The 22,830-nt window shown below is 41.5% G+C and overlaps 1 protein-coding gene across 2 annotated transcripts in view; it reads left to right on the top strand.

Moving 5' to 3' along the window:
- Nucleotides 1-22,830, top strand: part of ARIH1 (ariadne RBR E3 ubiquitin protein ligase 1) — a 63,010-nt gene that overhangs the window by 20,442 nt on the left and 19,738 nt on the right. For both annotated transcript variants that reach the window (XM_075045716.1, XM_075045717.1), the window contains exons 2-5: nucleotides 5,768-5,835; nucleotides 13,712-13,856; nucleotides 19,167-19,259; nucleotides 19,643-19,698. In XM_075045716.1, the coding sequence (XP_074901817.1) occupies nucleotides 5,768-5,835; nucleotides 13,712-13,856; nucleotides 19,167-19,259; nucleotides 19,643-19,698 (362 nt within the window). The remainder of the gene's footprint in view (nucleotides 1-5,767; nucleotides 5,836-13,711; nucleotides 13,857-19,166; nucleotides 19,260-19,642; nucleotides 19,699-22,830) is intronic.

The following is a 22,830-nucleotide window of genomic DNA, read 5'->3' as shown; positions in this document are numbered from 1 at the left end:
CAGCGCATGCAATATGTCACCACCAAGCGGAAGTCTTATTCTTTGCTGTCAAATGATGTGAAACCAGCTGATTTCCTTCTGCTGGGGAATTTAAGTATGGTCTTGTGTCACTTATGCATTCGTGGAATATAGCTGTGGATGTTGTTGAGGTTTGAACGGTCTACAGATGTGTGAGGCTTGTGCGAAGCCAGTGTTTCTGGGATGTCTACTTTGATTCATGAGTGCAAAAGCAATTGTGTAGAAAACTGAACTGGAAGTGGTATCAAATTCATATTGCTGTACTGAGTCTGAAAAAGCCTCTGCTATTGGGATATAGATGCTGCAGTTGGGATGGAAACTGTTGAAATGCAAAAGATGCCATGTTTAGAAAACAAAACCAGCCATGGAATGGAAAGAAACAAAATGAAGAATTTATCAATATCATGTCTCAAGGAGGGGGAAAGGATTGTGCTAGAGAACTGAGCTTAAGTTGTTCTTGGTTTTTATCTGCAGTGAATGCTGAAATTGAAACAGGAGCTTACTCCTAGCATGTGATGAGAAGCTGAGCTCTAAAATATGCTTTTCTTGGTAATAACTGCAAGAATTAACTGTGCAGCTCGTCTTGATAGATGAAAACATGAATGGGTCAAGTACTGCAAACTATCATTCAGCAAATTATGCTGCTTGGAAATTCTGATTTAAGCTAATGTCCTAATAATCTTTAATTTATAATTCATGTATGCATTTAAGTGCATCCAGGTTCCTTCCACTTCATACTTTCTTATTTTGACAGCAAAAAAGAATTAAATTCAAATATTAGTGACCAAGCTTCCAGTTCAATTAAATTCTATTAAATTAAGGAGTTTTATTTCAGTTAATAATGCTTCTTTGGAGAAGTCCAGACCTTTGCAGAGTTTCCCATCCCTGTATCTCCTGCTTGCATATGTGTGCTTAGGCATGGCAACATAGATAATGATAGTAAATGTAAATACCTCCAGTGAAAAGCACTGGTGAAGTGGGATCTGTTTGAAGCACATTTGGGACTTGGCTGCTTTGTTAGCCTAAAAAAAAAATAAAAAAAAAAATCACTGCTGAAGGGCTGACTGTGTTTCTCTCTGGGCAGAGCTTTATTATGAATGTTTTGTTAGCGAGATAGTTGTGACAGTGAGTCTTTTAAAGTGCCCTGAGAATTTCAACAAAATGGCTGCTTTTCTCGGGTTTCATTCCTATCTGGATATCAACAGGCTCACTACCTTGAGGTCTAGCAATCTTCCTTGGCTTCAACATGTAAAATTTAATAGGTGGCTGTTGTAAATTAGGTCTGCTGTTTCAGCTTTCATCAAACCATGTTTGGAGGAAAACAGAATGCTTGAACGTGTTAGCTTTTCCCTTGTTTGCCGTCTGTTTCTGGTTGCTTCACTTATTAAAATTTTTCTTTGTAAACAGAAAATGCGCTTTGTAAAAGCACGCTTCTCCCTGCTGCAGCTTCAAGCCTAAGTAGTAATCCCATCTGAGCAGCGTTGTAGCCTGTTCATAACTAATCTTTGTGGTGTAAGAGTCGTAGACAATAATCCTGTGTGCCAAATGAGAAGCCCATCCAGCTTCAGAACAGAAACTATAATATACCAGTCCTGTGTAATCTAGTGTTGTTCAAATACTCTGCTAATTTTTGCAGCTCTGGGCAGAGTGAGTGTCCAAAGTGGTTGCTTGAGGGCTTGTGCAGCAGCGGCAGGGTTGATGGAGAGAGGTCTGTAGCAGAACTAGTGTCAAAACAGGGGCTGAAACATCAAATTATTTTGGTGTCGTTTTAACCCCATAAGACTGAGTGACGGGACATAGCTGCTCTGCAGCAGCTAACCTCTCATTGTGACAGATGCTGCGATTTACTCCTCCAAAGCTGCTCCCAAATAATTGTGAGGTAAGTGTGTGCATGCAAGCAATTAATGCGGAGCAGCTGTTACCCGGTACCTTGTTGGTGTGCCTTGCCTTAAATTAGAACAATCCTTAATGCCAGAGGTTTTTGCATTTGTATTTAACTGTGGTTTATATTATGCAAACCAAGCCTCTTAGCGCTGCCTCCCTCCCTGGCTTCAGTCCTCACTCTGTAATGCTGGCTCAGGTTGTGTTGCTGTCCACGTTGCATATCAGCAAGGGCACAGTTGTATTAATGCTTGCCTTCTGTATCAGTGAAACAACTAGTTAAGTTTTAAATACTATATCTTGGATGTGGCAAGCAGAGAAAGCAGGCAGCCCAGCTATTTCTGGTAGGAGCTTGTCATGCTGCTGGTGTTTCCTTTTTTTTTTTTTTAAATTAGCATGTTGAACAAATATTGCTGTAGCTAGAGGAAGCTAAAGCCCAACAAGCCAATAAAAGCTACTGCTCACACCATATTTGTGTTTTAATACACCAAGCCAATGGTGCCGGTCTCTGGAGTATAATCCTAAATAATGTGCTGTTTCGCACATTGCTGTTGCAGTGGGAAAACAGCTTTCTTTTTGTGATGCTGGCATACGTGGGGGGGTCTGACCTAGGGAAACTTGTTTCGGAATGCTGCAGTGCCACTTTGTTGGGAAAATGGAGAAGCCAGAAGCGAAATGAGGCCTTCTTGTTCTTTGTGACCACGTGTCCTTTGGTGAGCGGTATTTGCTGGATTTGCCGTGTTGCACTCGATAATCACTGCAGACCACTTCAGTTCCTTGTTAATATGGCATAATTTATCCTTCAGTGCAGGGGGAACCTGTCTGTCCTCTTTAAAAAGAAAAGTCAGCCAGAGACCACTACCTCAGTTGCCTCTTAGCCTATTAAGCGATTAATAGGTATTCCCAGAAGTCTTAATACAGTGGCCAAGTGGGCTGCTGTAGCAGAAGGTAGGGCAAGACTTCAGGCTAATTCAAAGCTCTTGTAATGCTGTTGCTTGAGAAATTAAGAAAATACTGTTTCTTTGTACATCTGGCAGATCTCTGGGCTGAGTGAAGAATCCTTGTGTTTGAGAAAAGCTGCATGCTTTACTGTGTGAAACTTATTTGTAACTCTGGAGCATGGCAGGGTTGAGGGGCTCAAGTAATGTGCTTTATAGGTGGGAGAGTGCTGGAAGGATTACATGGAGAAACCTATATGTGCTATCTGCCTGGTATGTTTAGGAGATTTCCTGGTTTGAGGCAAGGCTTCCCCTAGAAAATGGAATTAAAAAAAAAAAAAAGTTGTACTGACTGTAGCAGGTGATATCATAACCAAGACAATCTAGAGATCAGATCAGTTTGTTTACTAAAGTATATTTTCATCTTTGATTAATTTGCTTTAGGAAGTGTGCCTGTTCAAGTGAGTTATTAAGAGCTCCTTTAGGTACGGCTACATAATACAGATAGTATTCTAGAAAAAGATTTGGAGACCCGAATACAAAGTAACCTAGAAAGATCAAAACTAAAGCCCTGAAAGAGGCTGCAATCCTCCTCCCTGAAGCTGGAGTAGCCTTTTGGTGAAGGAGACCCTTAAATTCCCATACAGCTTCTTGGTGGCAGAACTGACTTGAAACAGTTCAACTGCTTATTCCCTTCTGTCTGCAGTGCTGGCACAGGCTTTGTGCCGCCGTGTGCTGGGCTGGATCAGGGACTGATACTAATGGAAAGCTTTTCCTTGATTTTTCTTTTCTTTAAATGGGGTTCTGTGCTGGTTTAACATGATTCCAGTGTGGCTGCAGCAGCTTGAGCAGTGTTGACCAGGCAAAGCACTTGTTGGCCCCACTGCTGGGGCAAAAGATGAGGATGCAGCTCCCTAGGAGGTAGAAACTGTGCAAAGACCATCCTGTTGCCCAGAGAGCTCCTCACGCTTGCCTCTGGGTATATACTCGGTGTATCTGTGTTGTGTTTGCATAGCAAGGTGTATCAGCTTGCTGCTTTGTCTGAGAGCTACAAAGAGAGGGGAAAATAACTCCCATCAGAGCACCGAGCTAGTCCAGCTTGTCCCAGAGGTGACCATCACTGCTTTGATGCAAGGCACTGAGTAAATCTGCCCAAAAGTGGGATTGCCCCCTTAGCAGGCGGCTGCAGTGCTGTTATCCCAACTCCTGCTAGTGTGCTGAAGGTCAGGGTGCTGCCTCACTGTTTCGTAATGGCCAGTCGCATTGCACCTCATTGTGTTATTACAGTTAGGAGCTTGGATCCGTATTGCCTGGGAGACTTGTTCAAAGAGGGACTGGTGCCGTGTTTTCACAATACAGAGTATTTGGCAATACCAGTTTCTGGTTTTTCTGCCCCATACTGTGTAGCAGATTTGCCATCCCAGCTGTTTATGGGGCTCCACATGGACCAGATCAGGTATCTGGTCTAACCTGTCCAAAGCTGCCTTTGTTCACATGCACTTTTTAAGCAGGAAAAATTTCTTAATTTGGCCTTAAACAAGTTGTACTGGCATTAATAAGCATAAGAACACACTGCAGAGAGAGAGGAGTATCACTTTTTATGGCATAAACCACAAGACTAGTTCTTTGTGCTTAGATTTTGACCCTAGGGCTTTATTTCAGTGAATGTTTTGTTGGTGTTGCTGCTGAAAGATGCTGTCCCACTTGTCCCCTCCTGCCCTCTCCCTTGTGCTAATGCAGCTGTTTGTGTGGTCAGGCAATCAAACAGATTGGGGAACTGATTCAGTGCAAAAACAACTTAAAGGAAAAGAAGAAAAAAAGATCCGAGCCAGTAATTTGCAGTGTTGCAGCATAAGATGGCTGTACTAGCAGGGACTGGTGAGTACAGGACGTGCAAGTGTGTGGCTGAGGGTCAGGATGGGGTGGAATCACTGTTCTGGGTGGCAGGATTGACTTTTTGGCAGCTTCAAGTTGTAGCTGTAGCCCGCAGGCTCAGAAAATCACATTGCTAGTTTATGTCCTACTTTTCAACAGCTTCAGAGCGTCCATTGAAAATTTGCCCTGAAGCAAACTTCCATTTTGGTATCAAATGGCAAAGAATGTATAGCCACTTTCAGGATGCTTGCTGTTGCCTCTGTTGCATGTAAATGATCCTCAAACTGAGCCGAGATAGTTTGGATTTAGGGAGCTAAAACATGGTTCTGGGGTGTAACAGAAGCCATATGATTTGTTATGTTTCTCATATGACCCAGCCCTTGGCTGACGATACAGATTTAATTGGAAGAAGAATTTGTGTACAAGTGAAAACCAGCTTTTATTTCCGGTTCTATTTCTGACCTTTCTAGGCTGTATTTCTTTCCTTAGTTGTATAATTGCATAGTATTTTCTGAATCTTGGTGTGCTTTGGGAATGTTTGGAGACTTCAAAGGACATTGTCATCTTACACTGGCAGCTGGTTACTTTCTGAAAGAGTTTTCAGCGCAGGTGTTCTGGTGGTTGCGGCTGGGACAAACAAGGAATGTTCATGTTCTGCAAATAGTGTGGAGGTTGTGGCAAAAATGGGTAGGATGGATGGCAATTAGCCCTTCCTGAATTTTACAAACACCCTGGGTTAACATTGTGTAAGTACACTGGACATGGAAATGTTGGTACTTAAGCATCTGTTGTGGTAGCAGTATCTAACCAGTTCCTTAAGTCTTCAACCATATTCTCATTTTATATAGTCATCTTGCTTTATAGAGTTTTTAAAATTTTTCTGTCGAAGTCAAGCTACTTTCCAGTATATGTTAGTTAACATGTATTGTCTGCACAGGTTATGTTATTAGACACACTGATTTCCCCATTTGTTTGTTCAAACCTCTGCTTGGTGTTCTAATAACAGCATACCAACTTGGTCAAGCAGTTACTCATTTATTGTTTTCTTTTTCTAGAATCCAGCGACTATCACTCGAATACTGCTTAGCCATTTCAACTGGGATAAAGAGAAGCTGATGGAGAGGTAAGCAGCCATCTTAGCGTGCAGCTGCATTTTGCTTCAGACCTGCAAGAAATGTTTATTACTGGATTAATGTGAGAATGGGTGAATACACAGTACGTGGCAGGAGGATCTCTTCTTTAAGCTCTAAATCTTCCCTTCCCCCTTAGACTTTACCAGCAAAGAGTGACTTTTTTTTTTTTATGTTAATAATGCCTATTACACTTCAGAGAAGTTTTGGAAGTTAGTTGCCCCTTGGAGGAAAGGGTGCCTTCCAGTTTGAACATATACAGGCACAGGATTTTCACAGGCTCTGGAAAAAAAGCAAGCAGGAACAACTTCCTGTTATCTTGCAACTGTTTTGAATTTGGGTTTAGTTGCTTTTGCATGTCATTCTAGCATGCATGCTCCTGACATGTTTGTTTTAGTCTTACTGAGACTGAATTGTTCTTGACTGGTAAAGGATACTGGTAAAGTGCTTCTGCCTTGTCTTTGTCCTTGTAGCTCCAGATTTTCTTTACTGTGTGTGTAAATAATGGCTTAAATTTTGCCTCTCCCTCCCCCTCAGAGCAGAGCATTTTATGGTTATTTTGCATCTTTGATTCCCAGCTCTTGGGGAATGTTGCTGGTAAAGGTACTTTTTATAGTTTGTTATTATACAGTGGAGGCCAAATCCAGCCACAGTGGTAATGCACCTGTGTGGCTTTTTTTTTTTTTCACTGTTAGTGTTGGTGTTGAGAGTGTGAGGGAGCTGGAGAATTCAGTTTACTTGTAGAAGCTAGGGGGAGAATTAGTCGGGACTAGAAGGAGCAGTAAAGACAGTACAGGGACTTACTGGTTATTATGGTCTTTGCTGGTCTTAAGTGTCAAGAGACACAAATGGGGGGTGGGGGGGTGACAGGGACAGAAGGACTCGGTATTTGGTAGGATTGTCTGTTCGACTTTCAGTTACCATTTCCTTTGCCTGATGATCAGGGTATGAGAAGATAGGATGCTTTGTAGTCTATAAAGCAGAAACAATTGTTGGTAGTACTATTGAATTGATAAATGCCACTTAACAGCCCGTAGGTGCTCTGTGCTGTGGGCTGAGCCTGTGTAGTTCGGTCATCATTTGTGCAGGGTGCAAGTGTCAAAGACCAACAGGTTTTCAGTCTGCTAGTAGATAGTGTTGGAGTTTAAATATTTCTGCTATCCTGGGATAATGGATTTAGGACACCTTTAGCCCCCTTTGTGTAACATTTTCAGTTAGTGATGGTGCTCAGGTATCTCTTAAGTTTTGTTTGGCCTAGGTTTGTTTTTTTCTGAAGTGATTGTTTTTTTTAAAGCTTTCTAGCCTTTGATTTATTTCCTGAGATTGACCTCTTTTAGTTAATGTGGGAAGTATGAAAGCTTTGTGTTACAAGCACAGTCATATTGAGGCTATTTAACTCTGACTACAACTGTAAGCATTCTGATTTAGTTCCTTCTCTATAATGTGTGTCTGTTCACTTCTTTGTAGTTGAGTTTCTTGTGCTGGTTCTTTTGGTCAGGCTGAAGTTCAGTCTCCTTGGCTACCTCCACCTCACTTTGAGATACCTCTACATAAGTGTACTGAAATGTCATCCCTTTATTCAATAGTTTTTTTCCCTTCTCACTGAAAACTTGTTTAAGGCTGCCATCAATTAAAAAAAAAAAATTGGCCTGTGGGTTTTTTCAAAGGGGGCTGTCAGCCACTTCTATGTGATGTATGATTGTTAAGGCTTTTACAGTTTCCAACTAAAACACTTTAAGTAGACGTAAATATTTACAACATCCACGGGTAAACATGTACTCTTGGTACATATTCATTAAAACACTTACCTTAATTCTATAGGACTACCCCTGTGAGTAATATAATACGTGACCCTTGCTTATACAGACCTATTGCACACTACTCACAGTTCCGGTGCTGATTGATGTCCTGCTGTATTAGAAAAACACTAAAACATTTTCTCTCAAGTAGCTGGTGCTGCTTTCTGTCACTTCTTCACCAAATAGTTTCCACAAAGCTCTTTGCAGTGCTCTGCTGATGCTCAGCTGTGTTAAAGTAGGAGTGGGAGGCTGGGGAAGAGGCCGAGGGCTGGCTCTTAGTGTTCAATAAGGTTCTGTGATTGCTGCAGTAATAGGCGAAGGCAAGGGTAGGAGGCAAGTGGTCACTTCAGTAGTCAGGATGCAAAACAATCAGTTTGAAATAGTGATGGAGCTGGAAATGATGCCATGAGCTAGCTACACATCATGTCTTTCTGCTAAAATAGAGGTGGTTCTTGTTTAGATGAACATGACAAGCTGATTAAGCCCAAATTTAGACTTGGTTATTCTTCCAGAACAGAAATCACTTCTGAGACTTGCATGGCTTTGTGTGTGTCCAGCAAATCTTATTGCAGCATTGTGCTAGCGTAAACAAGCTGAAAAACACTGGGAAGCATTCATGGTGAGGTGGAGAGGCATGCTGTGATTGGACAAAAAGGTAAATTTAAATGCTACTTTATTTTTTTAAGGGAAAACCCCCCAAACTTAGATTTTATTTGAAACACTATCTATTCACTGCATCTTCAGTGTCTGACCCAAAAAAAGGTCTTGTGCCTGAAATCTCCAGTTTGCTCATAGCTTAAGTTGCGTGCTGGCTTGCCTGTCGGCATGCACCCATCACTGTGTGGGCTAAACCCAAGCAGAACCTGACCCCGGGGCCGGAGCATCTGCTTTGTGCTTGGGAGCCAGCAGGTAACCGCTGCTATTGCACTTCTTGCAGGTGCTAAGTAAAAGCGCTTACACACAGTGTTCTTTCACACCAAGTGAATCCCTGTTCTGCAACAGTGTTGGAAACTTTTTTTTTCCTGGGGGACTCTTACTTTAGTGTAAATTTGGCCTCTTACTCCTAATAACCATTAGGAAGACTTCCCAGGAAATTCCTGTTGTTGCCTGCAGTCTGGGTGGGTATAGTGCATGCTAAGATGTAATGTTTGGGTGCAATTTTTGGTGCTTGATTTCACACCAAGTCAGAGCTTGAACTTAGTTGCTTAATGGTGTATATTTACAGCACCTAGCCAGTGTCTGTTTTACCTTAGTTCATGGTGAATCAGCATGACCTGACAGGCAGCCTTATCAAACTTTGCCTGTAGTAAAGCAGATAAGCCAAGTGCCTTCTTTTTTGATAAGTGTTGAGCGTGGTGAGGCCTGAGCTTGTGAGATGAAAACTTCTGTGTTTTAAAACATGAAAACTTCTTCATTGCTTTTTTTGTATTGTTATGCATGTTTTTAATAAGCAGGTTATTACTGTGTGTCAGGTCTGTCATGGAATAATTGCATGGCAGATACGTTGCAGGTATTTATTCCACTTACAATGAAGTAATAGCCACAACTGAAAAAGTGCCCTATCCCACTGGTGAAGCACTAATTGATTACCTTCCAATTTTATTATGGCTGATAGCATCTGTCCCTCTTGAGGGGAGTTTTGGGTATGAACCTCCTCATGATGAAGAAACTAAAATGCAGCTCTCCCACTTTGTGCCTTCCCTGGTCACTTTTTTTTAAAGACAGGTATTTCAGCATGTAACCAAAGGCCCAATTTAATCCCTGGAGGGTACAGACAGAGGTATTGCAGTTCCTTGTAGGTGCTTATCTTGGTGGCCACATGTCTCTGTTCCCTCTGAGCAGAGGACTGATGCCAGGATGGCCCTGGTGTCTTGGCTGCTAGCCCAGATTGCCTCTTCCCCTTGCATTCAGGGTCTGAGTTCTCTGTAGGTACCTGGCTGTCTGCTTTCCTTTGGGCAAATAAGTACTTAACACTATTCAGCAGAGGCTGAAGAGGTGAAAAATTGTTCATGGCAGGTGTTTTGGTATGAAGATATCTTTTACTGCGAGTATGCTGATTATCTGACATTCACAAATGCTCTTTCACTGAAGTAAATATCCCAAAGTGTGTACTAGAAGCTTTTTTTTTCTGTGAAAAAGCTTTTTATCTTTGGTACTCCCTTGGATATGATTTGATTATGTCTAGAAAATGTTGATTAGGCAGTTAGCAAAAGCAGGAAGAAATTTTGAGGAAATAAAGAAGCTGACAGCTTGATCCCTCTGCCAAAAAGACTTGATACTATTATGGACTTGGTGTTGGTAAGCAGTGAAGAAATTATAGAACTTGAAAATAATTCACTGGTGTGTCTATTCATTTTAAAGTAGCAGAGAAAACAACTTTGTGATGAAGCAAATGAATTTTGAAAAACTAATAGAACAAGTTGTTGAAGTCAGCTATATTGAGCAGAGAGTCTAATGTTGGTTGAATAGACTGTAACATTTCTCAAGTATCAGAAGTGCTAGAATTACTGAGTATCTGCATTGCAAATGGAGAAGAGGGCAGAGGGCTTAAAAGGCTGATAAATGTCCTGTGCTCCTCCCTAACATGAAAATAAGGACCAAGCTACCAAGAAGCAACCCTTTAATAGTGACAACTTGAGGAAAAATCAAAAACCCTGGCGTTGTAAAGAAGGTGAGGAGGGAATGAAAGGATTTTTCTCCCATGTTTCATGGCAGATATGACAGCATGCAACTGTATTATATAAAATATGGGGCATACATTGGGTTCAGCTATTAGTATGGTGTGTATAGAGTTACTTTGCTCAAAAGGGGAGTAGCATTCTAGATGGAACCTGTTAGTAAGTCCCTTATCAGTTAATTTTTGGGATAAATATTTTTTAGTATTAATGAATGACTTGGCACAAATCCGTTTGGAGGCATTTGGCTCAGAGGAGCATCCAGACTTCATACAGGAAAAAAACCCAGACAGCTGGGACGATCCTAGCAATAAAAGTGGTACAAAGTGTCACAATAGGTATCATCAACACAGAGATGGAAAAGAATATGGGGTTTCTAGTAGAGATTAAAATGGAGCTGCTGACATGAAGGAGCTCTGGAGAAATGTAGACATCGTTTGGGATGCATTAGGTGAGATATCTGCAGGAGAAATATAGGTGAAATTGTATGAGATTGTGGTGAAATCTTATCTGGAATTGCATTTGTTTTGGCCTCCTTGGGTTCAAGGAGGATGAATGGAAATGGAAACTGGTGGTGGAGAAGGTTTGCTGGGACAGGGAAGGGGAGAAGTGTCATGTGAGAAGCTTATCGGCTGTGTTAGGGAAGGGTGTCAGAGCTGCTGCCTGTGAATCCTGTGAGCAAAGAACATGGGAAAGGCAGAGGGAGATCTGCTTAAATGGATGGTGTGTGTTGATGCTAGAACAAGTGGAAAAAAGCCATGGTAATTGGAATTAAGATTCATTCCTAACACTTGAAGGAATTGGAGCAGTCTTCTGACTGGGCCCTTGGTGTGTTTGCATAAGGAGTGGTGGAACAGTTAGAGGTGTTGGACTCTGCTCTGGAGTATCCATTGGAACTGAGTATTTTCAGGGAGATCCAGGTTTTCTTCTGCGTTTTCTAGAGTTCTTGTTTTCTTATTGTCCAGTGACAGCATGATTTTGAGTCTGAGACACATATGTACAAATAGTTGTGGAAATTAATTGCTCAGTGCACCCTGGCACAGCAAAGGTGGCAAATGCATTAAAAGAAAACAGCATGGGGAAGGAGGAATACCCAGTACCCTGTTTGTCCTCAGCACTGGTGAGGTTTACAAGTGGTAATCCCAAAGAGCAGAGTGAATATTGTAAGAATTAAGAGTGCAGTAGAGTTAAAAAGGCAAAACTTTAGCCTTTTTTCTTAGATTGTTTTCTTCGTCCTCTGCATGGCCCTGACTGAGTCTCTCAGCTGCCTCATTTGCTTCTCCTGTGTAAGTGTAGGGGAGACCAGGCACTTGATATGGAAATGATTTGATATGGGCTGTGGCTGTTTTACCAAAATGTAAGCACCTGCATGCTTTGCAGTGTATTGATAATTTGGAAATTGGCTAAAGATTCCAATCTATACATCTTACTTGAGTTACCCTTGTCACTAGCCTTTAGCCCTGAGAAACACATGATGTCAAGTCACTTATTTTCTGTTACTGGGAATCTCCTGAAAGCCTGGGAAGGAAATGGTTGTTCTGAATTAGTTACCTATTGGTATTTAGAGGGAATAGGTAATTCCAGGTAAAAAGCAATTGCTGGTGACTTTCTGTCTATATGTCTTGGCATAGGGCAGTAGGTGTCATGGCTCAGGAAAAGTAGCTTTTGCAGAAATACTGTAAAAATAGAACTGCCCAGTGCAAGTGGTAAAGTCAAGTTCCTGATGTGGGTAATGCACCTTTAAACAGCCCACCATTACAAATATCTCTGGTATTTCCATAAGAATTTAGCTGACCACGAATGCCAGTGTTAAAGTTGCATCATAACATTTGTCTTCAAAACTATTTTTTCTTGCAAACATCACACCCAACTGTTTGCCTGCTCTTCTCAAACAGAGGATGTCCTACACTGATTGTGCTGCATGTGAGAACAATTTGAAGGCTGGAAACCTTTTGTGGAGTTAGTATTTATCCATGACTCTTTAATAAACAAATACTGCGTATAATGGGAGTGCACTGAAGTTGCTTGCTAAAATTTTTCTGGATATGACTAATCCTGTAGGCAAACAAAGTAACTTGGTTGAGTTACATCCCTGACCTAACACTGAAGAACAAGGGCAAAGCCTCGTGTATGCTGCAATGCCAGAATTCCCCACTACCTTCAAAATTCAGTGTCTTTGAAAATTAAGATCTAAAGTATGTGAACTGCATTAAGAAACCTATGAACCAGCAGTGAAATTAACACTTTTTAATTGTAAGTCAAGTCTTGTCGGTAGGTAGTGCTATAAGAGAGCCGTTACGGATTTGGGACTTTTGGGGAATACTGCTTGTAAACTGAACAAGTTGTTTTTTGTTTTTTTTTTCTTTAAGGGAATAGGAAATGGAAAGAAAGTGGTCTTTTGTCTCTCCCCAACCAATTTTGCATCCTCCTTTCCATGAGATATCTAATCTTTGAAAGCATGGTAAACCTGGAATTTTATTTTCTTAGGAGGTTGTTAAAATATGTCAGATTGACTGGAGACAAAAGATACTCAAATGGCTAGGATTTTGGCCCAGGAGATGGGTGGTGCAGGCTTTGGACATGTGTAAGGTGTTTAGTATGAAAGTGAAGACTAGCCTAACTGGAGATCAGAGTCCAGACCTAGCAGCGGTTGTTCCCAAACTCTGGAGATGACTGAAGTGTGTGAAAGGCAGTCCTGCAGTTGCCTTAATTGGAGATCGGTGACCATGCATAAGTGCTTGATCAACTGAACCAAGTGTCTGACTTTGCTGACACATTTCTCCTTAGATCAGAGAAGGAAGTGCCAAAATTGAAGTCAGGACCTCTTTGAGGCACACTTAATGTAGACTGAGTACATGGAGGAAAACATGAAGTACAGGAACTAGGGACCTGCTGAATCACGAACTGTGACTGATTACTGCTTCCTGCCTCCTCTTTAATGTTTTAGTGATTAGAATATTAGGAAAAAATGGAAGGCTTAAGCTGAAAAGAGAATTGAACTTGGGGGCATCTAAGCTGTGCTTTAGGAAGGTATCCTGGTGCCTGGACTGCAAAGTAGGATGTTCTTGCTCTAGTTTCCTGTCTTGGAGTTTTAATGCAAAGCAATTGCTGTGGAGAATCGTGAATTACTTGAAATGCAGCTGAAGAATTGAAGGTACCTGAATTTTCAGGAGTGTGCAATTCAAGCCAGAATCTCTGAAATTATAGTTGTCTAATATCCACTTCTGTGGTCAGGGCTGTGTTGTGTTATGTTAGTGAAGAGTTTAACAGTAGTGAGCTTGTGAGTTTTTTGAAATACTAAACCCAGCTTTGTATGTTTAACTCCCAAGTAGAATTTGAAAAATTACTTACAGGGAAGGTAGTTAAATTTTCATTCTCTTGTGTGTGTTATGCAGGTACTTCGATGGCAACTTGGAGAAGCTCTTTGCAGAGTGTCATGTAATTAATCCAAGTAAAAAGTCTCGAACGCGCCAGATGAACACAAGGTCATCAGCCCAGGATATGCCTTGTCAGATCTGCTATCTGAACTACCCAAACTCGGTGAGTACCTGGCAGCCAAGGTGGTATCTGACCAGTAACTCCACAGACTTTGCTGTCTGAAACGTAATATTTTGGGTGCAGAAGTCTGTAAGGATTTCTCCAACAGTATTTTAAAAAGCCTTTGAAATGAAACTGAGATTTCACTTTTTTCATTGAATGTTCCAATCTGTAGTGTAAGCATTAAAAAACAGTGTTCAAGATTGTTTCTTAATGCAGTAAACCTTATGTCTTGTGTGCTGCTGCTGATCCAAGTAATGTGGTAGGGGACCACAGAATTATGTAGTGCTTTATGCGTTCTCTTTAATTCTTACTGTGTGGCTTGACAAACCTCAAATGGTATTAGTTTACTGGAAATGGGATTGTATTTCAAATTAAATTATTATCCTTTCTACAAAAACCTTTGAGGGTGTTGGGGTCTGGGCAGCAGTGTAGTGAAGTTCTTCAGAAAAAAGCAAGCAGTAGATCAAGTGATTGTTACAAAGGTCAGATACCAATTGAAGCATGCAGATAAATGATACATGAAAGCAAAAATATATGGAAAGCATGACGGACAAAGGGATTTACTTAAATAGAATGACAAGACAGGAGAGAGCTTATAAAAGTAGTAAATAAGGATACAAAACAGTCAAGCTAGAAAGACTAGAATAAAACTGAGTAGGAGTAGACGTAAAAGTTGTGCTGTTCAGAGAACACAACCAATGTGGATATCTTTGGATCTTTATCATGTTTGTGCAATACCTTCTTAATCAGAGAAGATTAGGGTAGAAGTGCTTGCTGGGGGTCTAAATTAGTCTTTTGGTTTGTGGTAAGATAGGTGATGGTGCTTCTTTTTTTTGTAGCTGTTGACAAACTCTAAACTTTCCCATAACCTAATCAGAGGTCCAGGCTTCTGCTGTGTTTTGTACAGGCAAGCAACTTGCTGTGACTTTCCAGGGGCAGGACATAATGATGGGAGATCCTGGAAGAAAATGAGATTAGTGGAAAAGCTCAAATACGAGAGTCCATCCGTGGCTTTGCCAAAAGGCAGGGTGCTGACATACGTGAGGATTTCTTCCTTTATTGGAAGCTACTGTTTGTGGTGGAGCTGTCCTGACTCTCCAAAACACCATAACATCTGCCTGACCTTTAAAGAGCAAAGCAGCCCTTAAGTAAGGCTTCCACTCTTGCTCTGGGTGTGTTTTATGAGCTTGCTTTTCAGCAAGAATGGAAACCATTATGAGCTTTGGGGTTTATGGGTAGCCTTGAATAAAGTACCCTTGCTGCTGTAGCCTGACTGCAGTCCTTTTCCTTGCTCTGGAGCAGGCAGAGCAGAGCAAAGCCCAGTTTCAGGCTGCTGAGATTCTCAGTGTTAAAATCACTATTGCTCTTGAGCCAGTAACCACAAGACTTCATGCATCTGCTTTTAAGCCTTGTGTGCACTGACTTCCTTTTTAGAGAATAGCTGCAAAGGAGAATTGTTGCTTGGTTTGCATGAAGAGGTGCTTTGAAAAAGGAAGACAAGCTTGAGAAATTTGTTTGGCTCTCTGCCTTATGCTAAAATCCTGTTGTTTAATCACTGCAGACTTTCCATGTTAGGTAGTAAGGATATAATTTTGATTTTAGGCTATGCAATATTTTAAATGAAAATAGGAGAAAGACTGAGGGGGGGAAAAATGGGAGGAGTCATCTTTAGCATCTTAATGTCCATCTCCAGAAAAGGTCCTTTTGGAAACTTCAAATATAGATTTTGTTTCTTAATATATTGTTCTCCCCTTTTTAGGGTAGTTGCTGTGCTGGGTGGGAACGATATGCCCAGCATACACAACCAACAGGTCTTTCCTCTGGCTGGCTGGGGGTACCTGCGCTGCCTGGGAAGCACCTTTCTGGCTACTGGAAAGAACTGAACAAAGCACACTAATGCTTCTTGGCTTTGTAGTTTGAATAGCATGTTAAAAATAGTAGTGGCCCAGTCTTAGCTGGAGCAGTGAGATGTTGCAAGTGAGCAGAGATGTGTCTATATTGTTGGTGTTGGATCAAGTCAAGAGACAACAGTGGGGAACCTCTGTTTCTTTGCCATGCATAAAAGTTGCAGCATATAAGAAAACTATTATTTCTTCTGTAAAATGCTGTAGTGTCTCTGTGTCTAAAGTAAGCCATCTGGTTTGAAATATGTTTTGAAGCTGTTTTGGTCAATGTGAATTATAAATTCTAGGCTAAGTTATGTTCAATACCTAACCTAAAATCTCAGCTTTTAAAGCCTCTTGCAATGGTCAGCTTTTACTTTGTTTTTTCCCCTAGAAAAAGCTGTATTTTTTTGTTTTTCTGAGAGCCCCTTCCAGCCTATGGAAAGCTGAGAGTTTGGAGTTACACCTGTTAAGAAATTTTACAATGTACAGCTATTACAGGAATGTAAGAGTCTTGAATATTCACCCTCTCGTGTGGTCATTGCAGGTGGTATTTGTCTGCCTTTTAAAGCATGTGTGAGAGAAATACGAAGTCTATAGCTCTTTAGTCATTGCCAAAGAACTGCAATTTGAGGTTTTGGGAAGCACCTGCAAAACAAGGCATTTGATGCTCTCATGGCAGCCTGCACCCTGATGGTGTAAAAACTTAAGGGAGATATTTTAGTCCCTCTGTGTCCCCATGAACCAGTGTCAAGTCACAATAGTTATTTCAGGTGAAACCCTTATTGGTGAAGACAGGAATTGAGAGGGTTGTGGCTTTGCCTACCCCCTCTCTTGCATCTCACCCTTCAGGTTCCCTTGGAGAGCAAGGCTGCTGGGGTGGGGGGGTTTGGGGAATGTCGTGCTGTTGTCCAAACTGTGTGTTTGTTCTAAGGACACACAGATGACTTAGTCTGTCGGTGCTATCATTACTGAAGTAAAGAAAGCCTGAGTAGGGCTGTCATGGTAAACACATATTGGAGCAGCTGATCCCTTCTTTGATCAGTTTGATGCTACCAGAAGAGCAGGGACAGGTATCATATGGCAGCATGTGGCTGCTAGCACTTGGTTTCACGAGAAAAGTAGGTGGTGAGCATAGGTAGGGTGAAAGTAGAGCTGTCCCCTCTGATAAAGTACTGTTTCAGAAGTCACTTTTACCCATTGCACTTAATGGTCTTGTGTTGGCCTTTTTGCTTGCTCCCTTGACATCTGCTGTCAGCTTAGCCAAAAATAATTGGGAACTCCCTCAAAGTAAAGAAATGAGTTGAAAGATACTCTGAATTCCCTGCGGCCTGGGAGGAAGCCTGGTGGCTGCCTTTTATGTGGGCATTTAGCAAATCTTTTTACTGCCTGAAATATCCGAAATGAGTCTTAAGATGTGTGCTTACCTATGTTCTGGAGTGCTTCCTTGAGTGTGCTTGCTGTGGAATATTTAGGTTCGGGGATGATTCCCTTGTCTGTGCTTGCTTCCCATCACATGTGGAGAAGCCATAATTCTGGGAGAAGTCAGTGCTGTCTTCAGGCAGGTTGTGTGCTGTTGGCATCCCAAAGGTTACAGACGTTGGGGCTTTTCTACCATAACCCTGCATCTCCAAGGGACATCACTTGGCCACAGCAGTATCTGTGGAGCATTAGATACCTTGTTAGCTGGCTTAGTAATGGTTCAAAAATTGGAAGGTATTTTTTTTTTCAGTCTTGGAGTTGGTGTACCTGTGCACCCCATAGCTGTCAGCCTCCTCTCTCCTTGAGCTGAGCTGCTGACAGGACTCACCACTCTGCTTTTTTTTGTTTTGTTTTGTTTTTTGTTCTAAAGAAAGCAAAGGTTTGGGTGGCTATCTCTATTTTTACCTGGAACAGATTCAAATGCTCAGCTCACTTCTCGCTGACTGGTCAGGTCAGATTTAACTGCTTTGCTGCTCCTGGTAAGTGCTCTCTGGCAGGTTGTGGGAACGGCAGGCAGAGTCAAGCCTACTGGCTGCAGCATTGCAGCTTGTTTCCAAGCCTCAGGTTCAAACCTGTGCCTCCGTTGATGGCAGGAGTGCCAGACGAGTGTGAATCACAAAATGGTAAGGCTGTGGGAAGAACGTGCTAACAAGCACCTTCCCTGTGCAATCCGAGTGCTGTAGTGTCAAAAGATGAATGTAACCTAGCTAGTACGCCAGTGTCGGATGAACAAAATGGGCGATGTGGTGGCTGTAATCTTGAGTCTGTAGTGGTCAAGGAGGCAGTTTAGGAAGAACATTGTTTTCTTAAAATGGACTCTCTCCTTTTCTTAATTACCAGCATCCTGTTGTTGTTTTGGGCTGTTTGGCGGAGGATACCAGGTTTCTTTCGTTTGTGGACTTTCATACAAGTTGATGGTATCTCAGGGTGGAGCTCTTGTTTTATCTTATTGGCTGAGAATAAGATGGCTTGAAAAGGCAAGCCATCAAATAGTAACCTCCACAGTGGTAGGAGTGAACTGTTTTAAATATAGATTGTCCTTGCCCATGCTCTGGGTAGAAAGCAACTTTAAGATGACCTGAGAAAAGTAACTTAATTTCAGCCTTTCCCCAGCAGTGTTTGCTTTTCCACCCCTTGTAACCATTCAGTCCCAGATGGTATCTTGACATACTCTGTGTAGATAATGCATACACAGATGAAGTCGTCCTTGTTGCTGTCTGCAACAGCTAATTATTATTGAATTTTATTTAGTAATTTACACCTGCCAATTAGGATCCTTAGTGTCTTCATCTGATGAGCATCTGGGTTTGGGGGGAAGTTTACCAAGCAAGTTGGCAAACTTTATGCATACGCATTAAAAGCATAAATGCACACAATACTTTCTATTTCTGTTGTTAGTGCTCACCCAGTAATGCAGACTGCTCGCTGATCACTTAATGTTTGCTATACAAGAGGGAGCTAAATTAGTGCCTGTGCATAGCTGGTGTACATATTCTGGGACTTCTGGGCAGCACCCACATGTAGAAGCAAGCCAAGTGGGAAAATAGGAGGAAAGAAGACTCCATATCATCTTATAACTGTGACCTGTTTGGTGGTGTTGCATTTATTTTATTCATTTGCATGAGTAAAACAGGGGAGAGCCATGTTATGCTCTGTATATACTCCTAAAACAAGGATCAATTTAAATAGGCAGGCAGGATGGAAACATCAGCCACACCTTTCCTTGCTGCTAGGGATGGGGATTAAAATCTGTCTTTGGAAGGCATGACTAAAGCTGCATTGGCAATGTTCTGTAGCAGTGATGATGCAAAATAAATAGTAGTGTCTCAGGTTTGGTGTGGGGGATGAGAGATGTGATAAGCTGCACAGCACCAAGAAGGGCGAAATGATCGAGTGAATCCATGTGATAAATTGATCCAATGTCTTGTGTTCTTTGTCATTGCAGTACTTTACTGGCCTAGAGTGTGGACACAAGTTCTGTATGCAGTGCTGGAGTGAATATTTAACTACCAAAATAATGGAGGAAGGCATGGGACAGGTAAAATGTCAACTCACCTACCTCATGACTTATTTCTGGAAATCCTGTGTATTGGAGAGGGTGGGGAAAGAAAGGCAAGAATTCTTCCCCACTAAAGTTTAAAAAACCCAAAAGAACAACAAAGAAAACCCAAGCCCCAAAGCTTTGGGGGCTGCAGTCTTTGCTGTGGGTGAAGCTGGAGGGAACTACATGGAGTTAGTGCAGGCATCTTTGGTCTGAGTGGGAGGAATCATGCTGTGCACAGTGGCACATCTGGGATGTGATGATAGAGCCAATTACTATTTTTGCTATGGATTTTAATGAAGTCTGTTGCCTTGGAATTCTTTGTGATGCAAAAAATAGGATAAACACTGTTCCTTTTATGAACTTTTTGGTTTTTTCAGACCATTTCATGCCCTGCTCATGGCTGTGATATCTTAGTCGATGACAATACAGTTATGTAAGTATGATGAGTTGCTACCTCTTGGCTTTCCTCTCTTTTTCCATTTTGTTACTCATGTGCTATCCAAATATACTGGCTTATAAAAAAAACCCCAACTGTATAGAGGCTTTAAGGCAGCAGAGAGGTTGGTCTTGTACTGTCTGTGTTAATACCAGTATGTCTCTTGACTTCCTGTTTAGCTCTGAAAAACCCGTGCCACCTTGACCAAATTGGTCAGCATGACATCAGAATAAACACCAGGCAGTCTTTCCAAACCCTGTTTAACTGCTCTGTGCATTTTGTTTCCTTTGATTTATGTAGGAATTTAGGACTTCCTACCTAGGTCAACCCACTGGTTCACCAAGTCCCTATAGCTGTAGTTAATATGTGAGTCAGAGGAAAGAAGTCCTGTGTACGGTCTGATGTAGGGTGTGTTTTTATGCCCTCTGATAGAAAGCATTTGACCCTCAAACATAAGATTTGATTAAGATGGTATGTTAGTCTGTGTCACTTTGCTTATTAAGTTGTCCAGCTGTAGGATGACTGCTTGTACGTGGTGAAGCAGTGAATTCCAAGAGCTTCCTTCTCTTTTATATTGGGTGATGTTATTGCATGAGTAATATCCTTCATAATTCTGAACCTTGATTAAGTTCATTTTAATTCTTCATGCTAAAAAGCATCTAAATAGAAGCTTATTCTGTTACCTTATTCCTTCCTTCCTGAAGTCTGACTCACTCATTGATATTAATTTGCTGGTTTTTATATCAATTGCTTTCAGACTACTGATTTCCCATATCCCTCTGCATTACTGGCTCTATGTTAGTCATGAAGTGTAGGCTGGATAGAAGTGGAAGTAGCTGAAATGTTTTCATGCCCTGTTGAGGGGTGGTTTGTAGAGTTCAGTGGGTGGAAACTGAACTGAAGTTGGCATAGTATCTTGAGTGACTTGATTGAGATTTTTGTTTACTGGAGTCTGAACCCAACTTCTGGTGTCGTACACTCTCAGCAGGAAATTTCTTGAGTGTTTTCTTGATTGAGCAGTTTGAATAAGCTGTTCAAATAGTGCCTGTAAAGTAGACTAGCTGAATTTGTTGGAGGCTGTGGTGGTAGCAGTCGGAAGGAAAGGATGGAAGAAGAGAGCAGCAGCGCTGGCTTTTGTTGTTATGGATTCTGTTGCTATTGCTTGATATTAGTAGTAGGTCTGACTATCCTTATGTTTTGCTTCATGGCTTTTATAGCACAGAAAACCATGACACTCGGGTGAATCTGCTCAGTCTTCAACTCACACCATGTGCTGTGGGATTCCTCCTTGCCTAGAAATGGCAGAGAGATCTGAGGCCTATGATAGTAAAATAGTATTTAGTTGGTAAAGCAAACAAGTTCCCTTTTGTCTAAGTAAAACTACAAATGTTTTGTGGAGGTAAAAATCCACCTTTCCTTGATCTTACGGGGAACACTTGGAATGTCTTGGGGAAGGAGGTGCTTTTTTTTGCAAAAGCTTAATGCTTTCCTTTAAAAGCAAAGATGGACAACTGTGGCAATCTTATGTGTGGCAATCTTACGAAATAGCATGAATAAAAATGTAAGCAATCCCAACTGGAATCTGCACCCCCTCCCATGTCCTTAATTATTCTCTTTTTAGGTCTTTTCATTTTCACAAAGTCTCCAGTTCCAGGTTTCCAAGCTACAGGACCCTAAGATTAGTGTGCAATGTATAGAGACATAAGCTTCTTTATCCATCAGAAAATCAAAGTAGATAGGCCAAGTTATTAATTTGTTCCCTTCTCAGTACTTGCCCTCTGCAAGGCAGTACCTCTCCAGGTTGAATTATCTCCATACGAGTCCAAACTTGGCCATTCAGATGACCTTCCTGGATTTGTGAGTATTTAGCTAGCTTATTGTCCATTTTCCATATTACTGTTGAGCTTAAGTAGAAAGGTTGAAGAGAGGGTCCCTTTCAGTTCTTTCAAGACCTTCAAACTGGCTGAAGGTAATCTGTTTCTATCCCCTGTTCACCCTTGCTAATGCTGCTGGTAATTGCTTTAACCTACATGCAAAGTTGTTGATTTCATTAATAAGCAAGGCAGGCTGCCTTTGTTACTGGCGTGTCCAATGGCTGCTGCTTGTGGGTGGCAGCAGTCGGATAGTAGCCTCTGAAAATCAACGCACTCTGTGGGAATGGGTGGATTTTGGGTTCCGATATGGAAGTCATATGGAGTGCTGCCTCATTTTTAATCTTCCTTTGCATAGTTGCAAATACCGCTGCTGCTGCATCATGTTAGAAAGTAGTAAGGTCTTGAAGTAATTCCTATGGGAGGGTGTTTGACCTCTCACATGATGTGCATTTTTTTTTGCTAATTCCACTGATTGGTGTCTTTGAGGAGTTTGTATTATCAAAATGGAATAAAAATGTAAAATTTATGGTCTGACAAAGGATTGCTGCCATCTTTGTGTGAGTTTTCAAGATTGTGTGGTTCTGAACTGAGCTGCCAGAAGTGATCAAGGATTAAGAAGGGGTGTTTTTGCAAGCAGTTTGCATTTCCAGCCTGGCTTCTTTGGTAAGGTTCCTTCTTTTACAGCTTGGCTCAAGGTGCCCCAAAGTATGGTGTGTGGGAACTGGGAATGGGTTTCATCTCTTGATTTGTCTAGTTTCATTTATTGTCAAAAGACTATAATGTTCAGAGCAAAGTTCTTGAAGGTCTTGACCTGAGCCGTGCTGTGGAAGTGCTGTTGAACCTAGAGCAGGTGGGGTTGCTAACGTGGAGTGATCATAGGCAGTTTGGTAAGCAAAAACAAGCAGATGGCGTATTTTGTGTGCTCTGGTTAGTTATGGCATTACTCTTTATTTAAATTCCAGTTCCTGATATGTAATACAATAAATTTTTTGAAGTGACATTGATTATGTCTAGAAGCCTAGGAGTAAAAGTGAAATTTATAATTCATGTTATAAGTTCAAATTGTTTTTTCATTCTTCAGTAAGTTTGACTCCAAAATTGCAGGCTTGCTGTGGACATGGGCCTGATGAGATGCTTTGTCAGCTGATTTGTTTTATTTTTGCACTGGGAAGTTGGCTGCCCCGTACTATGTTTATGTAATAACCAGCATGTTGTTTGGTGAGGAGCTCCCCAGACTGCTAAGGGCTAGGATTTA

The sequence above is a fragment of the Buteo buteo genome, chromosome 13 (assembly GCF_964188355.1).
Source record: "Buteo buteo chromosome 13, bButBut1.hap1.1, whole genome shotgun sequence".
In the NCBI taxonomy this organism is placed as follows: Eukaryota; Metazoa; Chordata; class Aves; order Accipitriformes; family Accipitridae; genus Buteo; species Buteo buteo.
Note: the sequence above shows the minus strand (reverse complement) of the source record. Positions and strands in the feature narration are given on the sequence as shown.